This window comes from Polyodon spathula, chromosome 11, assembly GCF_017654505.1.
Source record: "Polyodon spathula isolate WHYD16114869_AA chromosome 11, ASM1765450v1, whole genome shotgun sequence".
Taxonomy (NCBI): domain Eukaryota; kingdom Metazoa; phylum Chordata; class Actinopteri; order Acipenseriformes; family Polyodontidae; genus Polyodon; species Polyodon spathula.
Window position 1 is genome coordinate 38,462,731 of NC_054544.1, and position 15,800 is coordinate 38,478,530.

At 36.9% G+C, this 15,800-nt stretch overlaps 1 protein-coding gene across 21 annotated transcripts in view; it reads left to right on the forward strand.

Moving 5' to 3' along the window:
* Positions 1-233: 233 nt before the first annotated feature.
* The window catches only part of dlg1b (discs large MAGUK scaffold protein 1b), a 184,718-nt gene continuing 169,151 nt past the window's right edge, over positions 234-15,800 (forward strand). For 17 of the 21 annotated variants that reach the window (XM_041263406.1, XM_041263411.1, XM_041263410.1 and 14 more), the window contains exons 1-2: positions 235-902; positions 1,363-1,494. In XM_041263406.1, the coding sequence (XP_041119340.1) occupies positions 884-902; positions 1,363-1,494 (151 nt within the window). In that variant the 5' untranslated portion in view covers positions 235-883. Of the gene's footprint in view, positions 903-1,362; positions 1,495-15,800 lie in introns of all 21 variants that reach the window. The other 4 variants (XM_041263435.1, XM_041263405.1, XM_041263408.1 and 1 more) reach the window with 1 other exon arrangement.

The following is a 15,800-nucleotide window of genomic DNA, read 5'->3' on the forward strand; positions in this document are numbered from 1 at the left end:
GTAACTCAATAAAGCTACCCTGGGAAAATTGAGTGAACGCTATCTGTCTTCAGTAGGCTGGTGTGTGCATCAACCGCACAGCACTGTGCCACTCGCTCACCTTCCTGCTTTTAAGAAACTCCCAAGTCTCACCTTTCCCTCCTCCCTGTGCTAAGGTAGCCCAGTCCTTGCTCTCACTCCTAATTGGCTGGACTAGGGTAGGGAGCGAGGTCACGTGGTATTGTTTCCAGCTCCACGACGCCATTTTGGAGGAAAGTTTGGAATTTCGGGGATATCGGAGGAAAAAACGAAAGAAGTTTGACTTTAAGAAATCGCAAAGAAGCGAAGAGGGGGAGAGAGGAGAAAAACCGCAAGCAAAATCGAGCAAATGGGTCTGGAATGCAAGGATTCAACTTTGCATATGTGAAACTGAAACGGGATTTGCGTTATTTTGGATTTTAGTTTTTTTTTTCTGTCTTGCTCAGCTACGTGCGCGTTGGGTTAGGGGAAACTGTGCGCTGCTGGAATTCTGCTTTCCTGGTGCAATTCTGTTTTTTTGTGAAGTTTCTTCGTCTGCTTTCTCAGACATAAGCAGTATTGTATGTGTGCCCCCTCCCTCTCGCTCGCTCCAGTCAGGTTTGCTGGGTTGTACAGTATCGTACTGGTTGGTTGGTGGGTGGTGTGTTCGCTAGGATTCCAGACACAGTGACAGAAATCTGCTTCCATTCTTTTCATACCAAAGTCACGAGTCGATCTTTTAAAAAACCAAAAACCTTGCCATTTGGATTTCATGCAGAAGGACTACACCCGTTTTTTTTTTTTTTGCATTCTATTCAAGAACTCCTAAATCAAAGGAATTGTTTTATTGTGTGCTTTCTTTATTTTTTTCACCCGGTTTCCGAAGATGCCGGTTAGGAAGAAAGGTGAGTTTATTGAATTTAATGCACTCTGTATTTATTTTTTAGAAGTATTGTTTTGCATTTGAATCGGGTTTACTTGTTTATTACTTTTATTTATTTATTTATTTTAGATTAGTCCGATGGCAAAATACAAAAAGCAGGTGTCTAATAAAAAAAAAAAAAAACGAAGTTTTAACGTGTTAACTTGTTGGCATATTTGAAACTGTTGTACAATTACATTTCATTAGTTTCACATCATGTCAGTTAATAGATTGTTTAGACTTTTTTAGTTATATGTGTGTGTGTGTGTGTGTGTGTGTGTGTGCTGTCGTTCTTTTGGTGTCAGAGTATTCTAATCTAAAATGAGTGTACAGTCTGCACGTAGTGTAGATTGCAAGTTGCCAACACCTTGGCCGGGTATATTTTAATTGTTTGTATGCGTGTGCAGTAACTACTAATGAAAGTTATTTCTGATTCCACGCAGATGCACAGCGAGCTTTGGGTCTCCTTGAAGAATATCGGTCTAAACTGAGTCAAACGGAGGACAGACAACTCAGAAACTCCATTGAGAGAGTTATCAACATCTTTCAGAGTAACCTGTTCCAGGCTCTCATAGGTATTTTGTTTTGTTTGAACAATTTCTGCCTTTTTTTTTGCTTCCCGAAATACCGATATGATTACAAGAGTTTAGCTGCAGCAGGCAAAAGTCAAAATTGCTAACAGATGCTTTACGCTAAAGTATTTGCTTAGCAGTTGGGACTTCTTCAGTATGGAATCGCGAACTACGTTTACAGATAACCTTGTGGAGTTTTTTTTTTTAAAGTTGTTTATTTATAGTAAGTTTGCAAACAGAGCGCGCTCCGAATTAAAACTCAATCTTCCTTCTTCTGAAAAGCCTAATTCGAGCGGTTTGTTTTTGACCTGCGTGTGTAACCGATTAGCATCTTGAGATTCACCTTGGCACTTTTAGGTTTACATTATGTTAAGTAAAGCAGAAAAGCCATATCCTTTTTGAAAACGAATTATAAGTACCCGGAGGGAGTAATGGCCTCTGTTCCCCTGTGAGGTTCCCATGGTTAATATTACATGTCACAAATATCATTGCACTCGAGGACAAAATGTCGATGGAGCAGAGCCATCTCAAAAGGAACAGGTACTGTAGAGTGTTTAATAGGAGAAAACAACACAGACCAGGTTACAAGGTTTGTTAAGGTGCTGGGGTATGCAGAAAGAGGGAGTGGAAACATATTATTCTATTCTGTAAGACTAATAGCTGTTTCTGAAAATTATGATAGGCTTCTGTTCAACACCTGTGAATTCACAAGGGATCTCATATTAATATACACAGGATGAGTCAAGGGCAACTGGTAGCGAAGGAGGCCTGTACTAGCCTTGCAGCTTTTAGACGGTGCTTTATGCACAAGACTTTCAAATAAATGACAGGATGAGGTTGTAACATACTGCAAACCACAACTGGTATTGAGTTTCTATACAGTGTACATTTTGTGTTCATTCTGTCGAGTGTGTTGAATCTTTGCAAGATACTTCATCAGTTGCTGGGTAGTGTCCTGGCTTGCAAGCTGAGTAAAAGTTCGGAACAGAAGGTAGGAGATGTACAAATGTGTTGAGTCATTAGATTCTGCCCTGGGGCAAGTGGTGTGCAAGTGAGGCGATGAGACAGGTGCTTCCGTTTAATTTCATGGGATATTGCATATCTTGCACTGATTAATTTATGCCTTTTAAATGGCCTATTTACGAGAACATTTAATTTTCTTAAGTAGGCATTTTATCTTTGCCCAAACTTTGTGTGTTTTTATGTTTGCCATGGGCGATCTTACAGTGAATATTCCCCGATCGTAACATACAGATCGTTTCTTGTTTTAAACGCCAAATTTGAACACCACACACTTTAGTCCTGTAAAATGGCAGCCAATTGATACAAGCAGAGGCTTAGTACGTATATCTCCAAGACTTTACTGTTAGGTCCTGGGTTGGTATTTATTCCATGGCTAACAAGGCGAGAAGTCATCTGTTTTAATTTTGTCGTCATCCACTGGGAGGCATAATTTAACCCCACCCCCCTGTCTGCTTTTAGCTAGGGTGGCTGAAATAGTTTACATTTTTCCACAGTAAGTTTAAGACCAAGTCTCCAGTAAAAGAACAAGTAATTTCATCATGAGCTCCTGTCAGGAATTCTAACAAGGGTCGTGGATAAATAAACGCTTGTTTGTATCATAACAAGGTGTAAGTCTGTTTAATTCAGGTCTAATTCTACTATATAAACTACGTTATAAACGCTTACATATTCAGCTTAATAGAGTATTTATATTTTACTTAAATGGTTCTTCCAAATGCTATGACCTGTAATTAGGTTTCCAACATCTGGTTAGGAATGTGTGATTCATCCTATCCAGCTAAGCTTAATTTGTCCATAATAATGTATTTGGCACTAAGAAGAGAGAAGTTTCAGGGGCTGCCACAGAAAACGATACAGCCTAGTATGAATGAGAGAGGATTTCCATTACCCTTTTTATATTTAATAAATTCCATAAATAACCAATTTGATGGCAACCCTGTCCCATAACCTGTGGGGTGTGTGTGTGTGTGTGTATCTATATATGTATATATATATATATGTGTGTGTGTGTGTGTGTGTGTGTGTGTGTATATATATATATATATATATATATATATATATATATATATATATATATATATATATATATATATATATATATATATATATATATATATAATATATATATATATATAATGTATATATATATATATATGTATGTATGTGTGTGTATGTATATATGTATATATATATATATATATATACACACACACACACACACACACACACACACACATACACACACACACACATACATTGCCTTGCAAAAGTATTCAGACCCCTGACCAATTCTCTCATATTACTGTATTACAATTGGTACATTGAAATTTTGTTCTGTTCAATATTTTATTTTAAAACACTGAAACTCAAAATCAATTATTGTAAGGTGACGTTGGTTTTATGTTGGGAAATATTTTTAAGAAAAATAAAAAACTGAAATATCTTGCTTGCATAAGTATTCAACCCCCACACATTAATATTTGGTAGAGCCAACTTTCACTGCAATAACAGCTTTAAGTCTTTTGGGGTAAGTATGTACCAGCTTTGTACACAGTGTCGGAGTGATTTTGGCCCATTCTTCGTGGCAGATTTGCTCCAGGTTGTTCAGGTTGGTTGGACGACGCTTGTGGACCGCAATTTTCAAATAGTGCCACAGATTTTCAATGGGATCGAGATCAGGAGTTTGACTGGGCCACTGTAGGGCATTCACCTTACTGTTCTTGAGCCACTCCAATGTTGCTTTGGCTTGTGCTGGGGATCATTGTCCTGCTGAAAGGTGAATTTCCTCCCAAGCTTCAGTTTTTTAGCGGACTGAAGCAGATTCTCTTGCAGTATTTTCCTGTATTTTGCTCCATCCATTCTTCCTTCAATTGTAACAAGATGCCCAGTCCCTGCTGATGAGAAGCATCCCCACAGTATGATGTTGCCACCACCATACTTCACTGAGGCATGGGCAGTGTTAGGTTTGTGCCACACATAGAGCTTTTTGGCCAAAACTCAAAGCGCTATCTTGGTCTCATCTGACCACAAAACCTTTTCCCACATTTTTTTTGGTGCAAACTGGGAGCTTCCACAGCACAGGGGTTGAATACTTATGCAAGCAAGTTTCATTTTCTTGTTCTGTGCACCGTAAATAATGATTGTGTACCATTAATTGATTAACAGTCTTTTCAGTGTTTTAAAATAAAATATTGAACAGAACGAAATTTCAATGTACCAATTGTAATTCGGTAATATGAGAGAATTGGTCAGGGGTCTGAATACTTTTACAATAATTGATTGTGAGTTTGTGTGTTTAAAAATAAAATATCAAACAGAACGAAATTTCAATGTACCATTTGTAATTCGGTAATATGAGAGAATTGGTCAGGGGTCTGAATACTTTTGCAAGTGTGTGTGTGTGTGTGTGTGTGTGTGTGTGTGTGTGTGTGTGTGTGTGTGTGTATACATATATAACATTTTTGTACACTTCAAAATTGTTAAATAGACCAAACAAATATAGGGTCAACAGAACTTAAGTGGTGTGGGCTAAGTTAGGAGAAACTTTACCAATAGTACAGTAACTGCTATATTGCTAAACAAAATGGCATGAGCAAATAAATAGTAAAAAAAATATATACATCAGTGACTTGCTTCTGTTGTTAAATACAGTAATAACTTTTTTTGATTGTTCTTATTCATGTGTATGATCTGACAGTATAGTGAGGCTGTGCCTACTGAGCAGTGGGTGTACTTGTAAATGTTGCTTTCCTTTTGTTTAGTACTGGACTTTATGGGCTCAGCTGGTGGCATGTGTCAAGTGGCATTTGGAACTAGGGAGCTCATTTTACACTAGAACCCATATCACAAGTGTTAGAACATTTACAAACTTTTTTTTTTTTTTGTCCTGTGACAGTGTCTTTGAAGACCACAATAAATAGTGCAGTAGAGTGTGAAAACTGAAAACAGAAAGTGCATGTGCCTTATGCATTACAAGCAAGGCAAATTTTGGCTTGTGTGTGATAGTCACCTTTTTTGAGACATTACATTCAGCAATACGCTGCTGGCATGGAATCAGGCCTTTGGAGTCAAAACAGATGGAAACTTTGGGATTGGAGCATCTTTGACCTTGCTTTCTAAGTGTTGTACATTATACCCAATTGAAAACCAGAGGAAAGGGCAAATAGACTAACACATAACAAAGAAACCGGTTTGTAGAGTGCAACCAAACATATGAGGGGCCTGTCTCTTATTAGTGAGATAAGAATGTTTTGAATGGAAATTTTAAATGGGCTTTAATGTAAACAGTGGAAAATCACTGTTCATACATTAAATACAGAATGCATCTAACAACACTTAACACAAACATATCCTAAATGGCATCACTGTTTAGATAAGACATAGGGACCTTTTGTGTTCCAAGGTTAGGAAGCTGAAACATCTAGTAGTACAGTGTCTTTATGAAATGTGTAGCACTCTAGGAGGGTCCTATCTTATTTTTCTGTTCCATGTGGTGGCATTTAGGGGTATTGCAAAATGGCTTCAGCTGTGATGTTTCTCATAGGATACACAGAAATATTGTCTTCTGACCTATCCTGGCCGCTGATGAAGCAGTTTTCCCCTTGCTGGGGTGTCACTTTATTTACATAAACCCCGTGTCCGCTGTGTCAACTCTCATTGGTGTTGTATACAGTTTTCTGAGGGTTCTCCGGGCAATCTCTGTAGAACAGGATCACTGGACCCCAGTTTGAGAAGCCCTGGCTTAGACTATTAGCCAGGCCATCATGTACGTATGGCTTTTCTGAACTGTCAAAATGTTTTTCCCACCCTTGACTCTTGTGCAGTAGGTCTGAAACGTTCTGAACATTTATGGAATATGTACAGAATATTTAGCATTCCGGACTTTCCAATATAGAAGTTAAAACGTGTATCCATTAATTGCTTTTACTTTGTCCTCATTGTCAAATTCTGATATAGGAAAATAAATACCCTTCCCATCTGTTTGTCTGAAGTCAGCTGAAAAAAATGTCTGTGCCTGTATATTAAGATGGCACTGTGACTGTTGTAAGATTAGTTTGAGGATAAAAGGCAAAAGGTTTAACCTCCAGTGCACCCTCTGAGACTCTTCCTTGTTTGAGTGTGCCCGTGTGCAGGAGAATGGGTTGTTGCTGCTGTTTAATGAAGTTCCTCTTCGTGAGACAAACAATTTCCAATCTCTTGCTCTGTCAAACTATCCATTACAGCTGGAAAGTAAAATGGAATGTGTCTGCTTACTGGATTACAAAATCTTAATCCTTTTGATTGGAATGTTACTGCTGTATGGTTCAAGTAGTACAGGGCACTACATGCAACATGGTCAGGGGGCATCTATATCTGTACAAAGTACACAATCTCAGATTCGCCCCCCCAGCTGTATAAGGGATGGTATAATTTTGATTATTGTTGGTAATTTACCATTACACCTTTCATATAAATAATTATATGTGGTGCTGTATAGTGATCAGAGTATTTTTTCTGTCGAATGGCTTGTAATGGGTATTTTGTATCCGGTGGAAATAACATTAAAATTAGCGGTACTGTTTTATTATTATTTAAATCGTAAATAGTTTCTGGTTTGAGGTTTTAACCGATTCAGCCCTGATAGAACACCCCTGAAACTCAAAATGCCTCGCCAGTCTTTATCCTGGTAGTCAGTGTTGCTCTGTTTTGTTATGTTTTCTTTTCTTTTCTTTTCTTTTTAAAAATATATAGATTCAACAAAAAAATGTAATGTTTTGATGAACACAATATTTGACTGCTTGGCAAAGGTATCTTTTCCTTGTGCTGTATGTGTCAGATTGCAACATGGGGTCTCTGTTCAACTCTATCAGGTTAGTCAATGTTTTTTTTTTTTTTTTTTTTTATAAAACTTTTTTTTTTCTTCTCTGATCCGAAAGCTGTCTGCACATGTAATTGATCTGATAAAGCTGGATCGAAATCTGATTTAAAGAGACAGCGGTATAGGCATGTCTCTGAGCTTTTCATTCATCATCTTGTATAAGCATTGTTCAATTGGTTTGAGAGAGGTTTTACTTTCATAGTGCCATAACAAAGACAGCAAAGCGACTTATGATCCCTTTACGTTATAAAAGGGAAGTGTTTAGGATGGAGCGAGATTGCGTCTATGCAAAATTAGTAATAAAAATAATATACTATCCTCATGTACATGCAAAAGTAGTAACTTTTTTTTTTAATTCTTATTGCAGCTGTTGGCAGTTCAGCATAATCTATAATGATGCGCCCTTTTACCATAATCATAAGCACATACAGCAAAGGGTCAATGAGCACCCTCTGCTGTGGCCTATCCTGGGCCACCCACTTTAAGTTTTTCTGGTTTTCTTTCCCTCTCTCCTTCAGCTCTTCATGTGCTTTACTACTGTATGCTGGAAATCATTTAACTAACAATCTTGTTGCATGAAGGTACAGTAGTGCAGGATTTTACTTGTCACTTAGTTATAATTTGCAAGCAAACTAGTTGCCAATTCTTTGACTAGTATGTTCAACATACACTTGTAAGTGGCAGTCTATAGTTCAGTTCATGATTTCCCAAAGTAATTTAATGTAGTTGAAATTGTGGCTTACTATGGCACCTGTCATAGCACTTATCTGCAAAGTACTTAAACTGATATGTTCCATGGTTACCTCCTTATGTAATGCGATACAGGTATGTGTATGTATCCGACCATCACATGCCCACCATGACCAAGCTCTTCAGCAGCGTTAGTTTATTATTGAACAGAGAAGATTAGTTCAGATATTGTTGATCCTACCAAAGTTTTTGTACACTGTGTTGTAAGTGCTCCGTGCGCTGACATTGCTGATAATGTCACATGAGGTGTTCCGTGTGTTGACATGTAAATAAATCCTGTTTGCCTGCGGGGCATATCAGCTTCAACCTCCTGCCTGTCACTCAGCAGCGAATGCATGCACCCACACGGCAGACAGCTACTCTGTCACAAGCATACAAGGGATTTAGGGGCGCTCCCTTATAAAAACTGAATGACTAAAGTAATTGTTACAGCTGTGTGTAATTGTATTCAAAACAGGATTCATTCATCTGACTTTTTACATATACACCCTTACTCTGCCACAGAATACTGTATGTGTGTGTGTGTGTGTGTGTGTGTGTGTGTGTGTGTGTGTGTATATATATATATATATATATATATATATATTAGTGCATTGTTTGTTAACCCTTTACCACCATTTTTGCCTGGTTACTTACAAAGAGGGCAGACTGACTAGGGCAGACATACATACGGAACCAGATGACTGGACCGTCCTACCAAACTAACTAAAGACCTCACAAATCACTGAGTTGTTTTATATTTAAATTACCTGACCTGACTGAGAAGGGATGTGTCTGTAATATGCAGAGGGATGTGGGCTTGTGCTGCTTTTGTATGTGTATGTCAAAGATATTTCTGACATTTAGGTTTCATTGAAAGTACGGTGCTGTAGCATGTCTCAATGTGGGTATCCCAGGTATAATGTGACATGGGGAGTTGGGTGACATTTCAGTGCCATTGTAATGGTTTGAATATAAGCCATGCATTTGAAAGACCGAACAGAACATATTACATAAATTCGCGTACTTATTTTAAGAAAACAATCACACCCACCTAAATACAAATATAACCTAGATTTTTTTTTTTTGTACTTGTGTGTGTGAAAATTAATCTTGCAACCTGCAGCAAAATAATCTCCAGTTTTTCCAAGAGACCCAAACAAACAATAAACATTTTTTAATGGCAAGCTCCATGGTAGTCGGTAGTGGATAATTGCATTGTTTTATATTTGTTAGCTTAAAAAGGATATCTCTTCAGTTTTATGTACATTTGTACAATGCATTTGAATGTAGTTACATGATTGAGATGTTGAAATATCTGAAAGAAAGAGGTGATCAACAGTAGTTTATTTCACCTTTTATTAGTCTTATAAATTGAGTATTTGCATAATCGGTTATCCACAGCTTCTGTGAGGTTTGTACATGTTCATTTTCATCCTTCTTGTTTGTAAACTCTGGTAGTGATGTTACCCAGCAGCTACTACATGGAGATTTTTTCCATGCAGATTCTAAAGTGCTACACTGTTGTTGCATTAAACCAACATGAAATAGGTGTAGTAAGGTTTTAAACTCAAATGTTCTTGCCATGAATTAATTCGCTTCAGCACATCTTTCTCAATCCCCACTATTCGTTGTTGAGTTCAGCTTTTAAAATGCAGTTGCAATGATAACCAAGACTTTCAAATCCATTTTCTTATTTCTTTTAACATTGGCAATGCTGTTACTGCCAGGCCACCTTGTCAGCTGTTAAGCTGGTATTGGTTGCCCACTTCAGTGCTATTATAGAGGAAATCATTAGAGGAAGCACAGCATGTATGAAGTAGAATTCAGTCTGAAACTCGCTAGTAATTGTAGCAGAGCAGCATTACATGGCTTTTCAAAGTGCATATTATGTACAGTTTTTGATCTAAAGAAACATAAAACTGAGCAGTTGAACTAAGGGGAGCAATGGTAGTGAAGGACAATGGATGTTAAAACCCTCTTGACTACACTATTAATTGCATCACATTGCAGTACCGTACTTCAAGGCTTATCCTGTCTCCTGTTGGACTTGTTTGAAGCCTGTATAAATCACTTGGCATGAAAGACGGCAATCTCCGATTTAATCATGACAGTGAATAGGTTAGGTAGGATTAATGCCTCTGCTATTCAATTTCAAGACATTTTATTTCAGCTTTCCATGTTTCACAGGAAATCCTATTCACTTTATTCTTTCCTCCCCTACATGATTGGACCTGAGAGAAATGAAATGAAAGACAAAAGGTTAACTTTTTTTTTTTTTTTTATCTTCTATGGAAAATCCAGTGTTAGAGAGAGAGTATCCTGAGTGGGGACGTGGATTAGTAATGCATGGATCATCTATTGTTATACTACAGCTGTGCCCAAGAATTTCAGGATTGATATAATTATATATATATATATATATATATATATATATATATATATATATATATATATATATAATATTATTACTGGTTTTACCATCTGACCAAAATTTATGGTAGTATTGGTATGTTGTAAAGTTTTTGTCAGTACAAAAAAGGTACAGTGTAATTCTCTATGTTAACCCTAGCATGTTTCCGCAAGTTTACATTGTATGTAACAAATTGTTCCAAAAGTTAGGTTTCATTTGACTTTATGAAGCAAACTTAGTTAATTCTACAGGATGGTGCAAAACTTTTGACAATAGAATATTTGAAAATACCTTCAAAATTTGAATGCACTTGCGCAGAAGGTGACATAAGCCAGCATAGGATACCACTTAGGATTCTCCAGACAAGCTCTTTACAAGCACAAAGCCAGGTAAGGCAGATTTAGAGAATAAATAATAACTTAATATTGGAGCAACAGATCATAGAACCACTGTGAATCATAGCAAACACACAGAAATAGTAAGGGGAAGATATAAAAAACAATGGAAATGAAATCTGAGCTACTGACCCTTTTAATTCAGCTTGTTAAACATGTGCTCTGGAAAGAGATTTTATTCCTGGGGTGTGAAACTGCTGAATTTGTTCACAAGGGGAGGAAACTTAAACTCTGTTACAGTATAGTGCAGTATGTGTATCTACCAGTTAGTTGTATTGCATGACTTGTTAAAAATGTGACCAATTCAGTTCACTTTTTAAAGCATTGTAGCTTCGTGCAGTAAATAGAATGAATGTTATATGATTTGAACTGAGACACCAATCATAAAACATACCACTTCACACCGCTGTTTTTATTGCATGAATTGACTGCTTCCCAAAATGAAGGTCAAGGAATTGAACTCCCTGTTTTAGTACTTGAGTTGGAAAGAATAATTGCTGAACTATGCTACTGTAGATATGAGGACCGGTCGGAAACTGGTAAGAAGTTGTGCATTATGAGCTTGGAGGTCAAAATACCATACATGGGGAGTTTCTGGAGCACTGAGGATCTGAGAATGGATTTTGCGCTATGGCAAATGCAATCAATACATACTGCACATCCCTTTTAGTTTCTCTCTGGTGCCTTTCATGCTGTAGTTTTGTAAAGAGAAATTTTTATAATATGCAACAGACCGGCTTGTTAAAAATCCAATTTTAAACCGCTAGCAGACAGTGCTTGTAAACTACAGTTTATATAAATATGTTGGGATTGGTGAGCTAGTGCTGATTGATACAGTACCTTGTCTTGTAGAAACTGTGAAGTCAGAGATTCTGGGCTCCCTGCTCTGAAGGTTTGTGTTAAAGGCCACGAATCTCCACTGGTTCCAACCCCATGTTGTATTGTGATATTCTTGCAAAATTCATGAAGTTGCCATGACAAGCTGACTGCTAAAAAAAACTGAAAGAAAGGTGCATTATCAATTGAACTGCACTGCAAAGAGATGCAGAGATGTTATGCTGTGTAATAAAGTGAAAAGTTAGTATTAGAAATTGTTTGGCATAAATGTAAACATAGAAAATTATTTGTCGGTAGACTAAAATTATTTGTCAGTAGACTGAAATAATACTGCTTGAAAAAAGGATATTCCAAAAAAATCACCCCTGTGAAGATGATTTAGCCCCAGTACTGCTTTGTGAGACTGTGGTGTTATCTTGCCCTTGGTTTCCACCTACCTTCATCATGTTCTCCTAATTCCTTCAAGGGTCCTAGGAAATGTGTGTGATCATCATTATGGGATTGTCCTTCAACTGCAGTTAAATTAACCTCTAACATCCTGAAAGTGCATCATTTTGTCTACATAGGACAATTTGAAAGGGAAGTGATAAGTTTTACATTGTGATAAATATTTAGCAATAGTAAAATAAACTGCATCACTTTTATTGATGCTGCAAACAAAATAAATAAACACACGTGTGTACAGTACGTGGCATTGTATGTTGACTATACAATATGAATTTCCATCAATATTTATTGTGCTGAATTCTAGAGTCAGTGCTGTAGATTGAGGAACAATGAAATGAGCTGTCACCAAATGGATTGCATGGGGGTTAACAAGCTTAATTTGCAGGCTGATGTGTTTTTATCAACTGTGGCCATAGTACTGGAATGTCAGACCTTGATCAAAGTAAATTGCAGACATTCTTCCAGCAGGTAATCTCTCTAGTTATTACCTGAATTGCCTATTGTCCATAAAAATGTTTGTTACACAGCTAAGCCCTCAACCTGGCTAGATTTTTGTAGTGACTTCTCCAGTGTGACAAATGTTAAGTCCTTTTGTTGTATATCAATGGCCCCCAAAACAAATTTTGTAATTCGTTACCATGTGTTAATGAGGTATAATTAAATTAAGAATAACGAGACTGCTGCTGTTCCACTTCATAAAGTATCCCAGTAAGCGCAGTCTACTTCCAACATATTTTCAAATCAAATCAGATCAAATGTTTCTTTTGCTGTATTCGTATTACTATGTCTTTGTAGAATATTTGCATGTCAGGAGCTGTATTAAAGGCACGTAGACCTAAGTGTGCTCACTACTACTGTAGCACACTGCACAGCAAGAGGGACATCTACAGACATCTGTAGAACAAAGCTCTTACCAGTCACATCTTTTGGAGAAATTTATCTCCTCATTGTTAGTAATGTTCCAGGTTCTTCATGGGAGATCATGTGTGAACAAAGTGCTCAGGGACTGGAGGCTCCCAGGGGTTTGGTATGATGCTACCACATGCATGCCTTGTGTGTCACATATCTGTTAACAGCAATGGCTCATGTTTGTCATGTAGCTTGCATAGCTGAATCGGTAGCCCAGTCTAAATATAGCTGAGAGACGTCGGTAAGCACTGTGTATTTGTACATAAACAACATGTTGAGGAGAGTTGTCACCACGGAGATTACTTAGAGATTTATATTCAAATACAGAGCGTGTATAGGAAGCTGTTTCTATAGTCTGTAAGCACGTGTTGGTCTGCATTCTAGCAGTTGGCCAAACCCCACTGATGCAGCGCATTTATGATGCAATAAAGTAATTCTAATTGAACATATGAATTCCTCTGTGAGTTATGACACTGAGTCAAACACTGATTCAGTTTGTCCGGCAGTGCTTCTCTCTTTGCCACTTAAAGCAACTGTACACATCTCAGAGGGGCTCGTATTTTCTGGATTGTTTTGATTTAGACATTCCTCAATTGGCATCTTATTAAAAAGGTTGAAATTTACTTTGAACAGCATTTTGCTAATAGCAGATGGAGTGATCTTGTTTGATTTTGTTTTTGTGATTTATCCCTCTAGCTCAACAGTATTTAGAATTCGTGGAATCTTTCCATTGAAGCGTGCGTGCGTGCGTATAAAACTACTGGAATCGTAAAGGTCAAAAAAAAAAATGATGTGAAACCTGCAGTGTCCCACAATCCTTTTCAATTGTGTGGTAACATGATTATTTGTCTGTCTTGCTTCATTCAGCCATAACTTTGGCCTTAAGTGCACTCTTTGTCATCAGAAGTATACTATATTTAAATTCCCTATGGCTGGTTAGTTATAACCATATGGACACTGTTGTATGTGTATATAGTTCTACATATTCATAAAGACATAGAGAATAAAAGTCAGAAATAATGAAAACAAGAGCACTTTATTGTTCACTCAATTTGATATTGTTGTGCCTTATTTGAGGTCTGTATCTTTTTACTCAGAATTTGTATTCTAGTTTTAATGTTCAGCTTATGAAAACTCCATTTCACAGAATATAAAAGCCTAACACGTTCTTAGTGGTGAGCATTTTAATGTGCTTAACCTTGTTTTCCCCAGATCAGTAAATCTTGTTTAGTCTATAAACTAGTTTAACTTGTAATGAGTATTAAAAAATATATCCACACTGTTTGGGCATGGTGGAGTTTTCTTTGAAATTTATTTTTTCTGTACATTTATTTTCTCAGTTCTGCAAGTATAATTCACCCTGTTAATTAAAATCTAAGAACTAGTTGGGGATAAACAAAAGCTTTGGTTTATGTCAGTTACCTAATTTAGCATATTTGATCATACACTGTACATTGAGCTGTTGAAGGCAATGCCATGGGAAGCACTTGTTATAAAACACTGTGAAGGAAAGCGGTAGTTATATTTTTTAAAACCTAATATTAAAAAATAAATAAAATAAATTATGAATCAAAGTCTGTGGTGCAATTGGTTGCAGCTGATCATGTTTTTCCAGTAGTTCTGCCTATGGCATTAGTCAAGGGGAGCAGAGAGAGCACTGCACTATATACATACAGTAGGCTTTCAATTTGCGGTTTAAGTTGATACAATGAGTTAATCACTGGCACGCAAACAAAAGGGCTTCACAGTAGCTTGTTGCTGTAGGTAGTATCAGCTGTTGGAGAGGAATGCTTGCTTTTGAGTTATTTTAGGTCTGCAATGTATTGCACACATGGTGGACTTTGCTGTTTACTTTGCATGTCTGTCTGAGGATTTATTACAGGTTTATTGCATTTACTGTAGTAGGAAAATGTACGGATGAACTTTGGTATTCAAGCGATGGCAAGGTCAGAATCCTGATTGTTGTGAATAATTTTGCAAGGATGAAAATGCAGGCTTGCATGTAAAAAAAATAAAAAGGTGTGGATATACACAGTACTTTGTTAAACTGCAGACTGTGTGAGTACAGAAAACAAAAATCTTAATTGGCATTAGTAATGTAATTTACTAAAAAAAAAAATGACATGTAGAATGCACACACACTTAAATGCGCTGAGTAAATGACACCTAAGAATAGATTGGGGACAGAGTGCAATCACACTTTCTTTAACTGCAACTTTTTTCACTGGAAAGAAAAAAGTGTAATCTATTTTACTGTTAAATTAACATGTTTCTTAGTTGTGGTTTAGATGCACGATTGAGGAGCTTGACAGGTATCAATTAAATTCTTAAATGGGAGTGTAAAAGTCGAAGCAAAACACTTCATTATAGATGTGAAACATTAGGATTGTACAATAGACAATACTTTTCAAACAACGTCATTGACTGTTATTCTGAGTGGTAACAACCTTTTTATCTTTATATACAGTACTGTGCAAAAGTTTTAGGCAGGTGTGAAAAAATGCTGTAAAGTAAGAATGCTTTCAAAAATAGACATGTTAATAGATTATATTTATCAATTAACAAAATGCAAAGTGAGTGAACAGAAGAAAAAGCTACATCAAATCCATATTTGGTGTGACCACCCTTTGCCTTCAAAACAGCATCAATTCTTCTAGGTACACTTGCACAAAGTCAGGGATTTTGTAGGTATATAGTC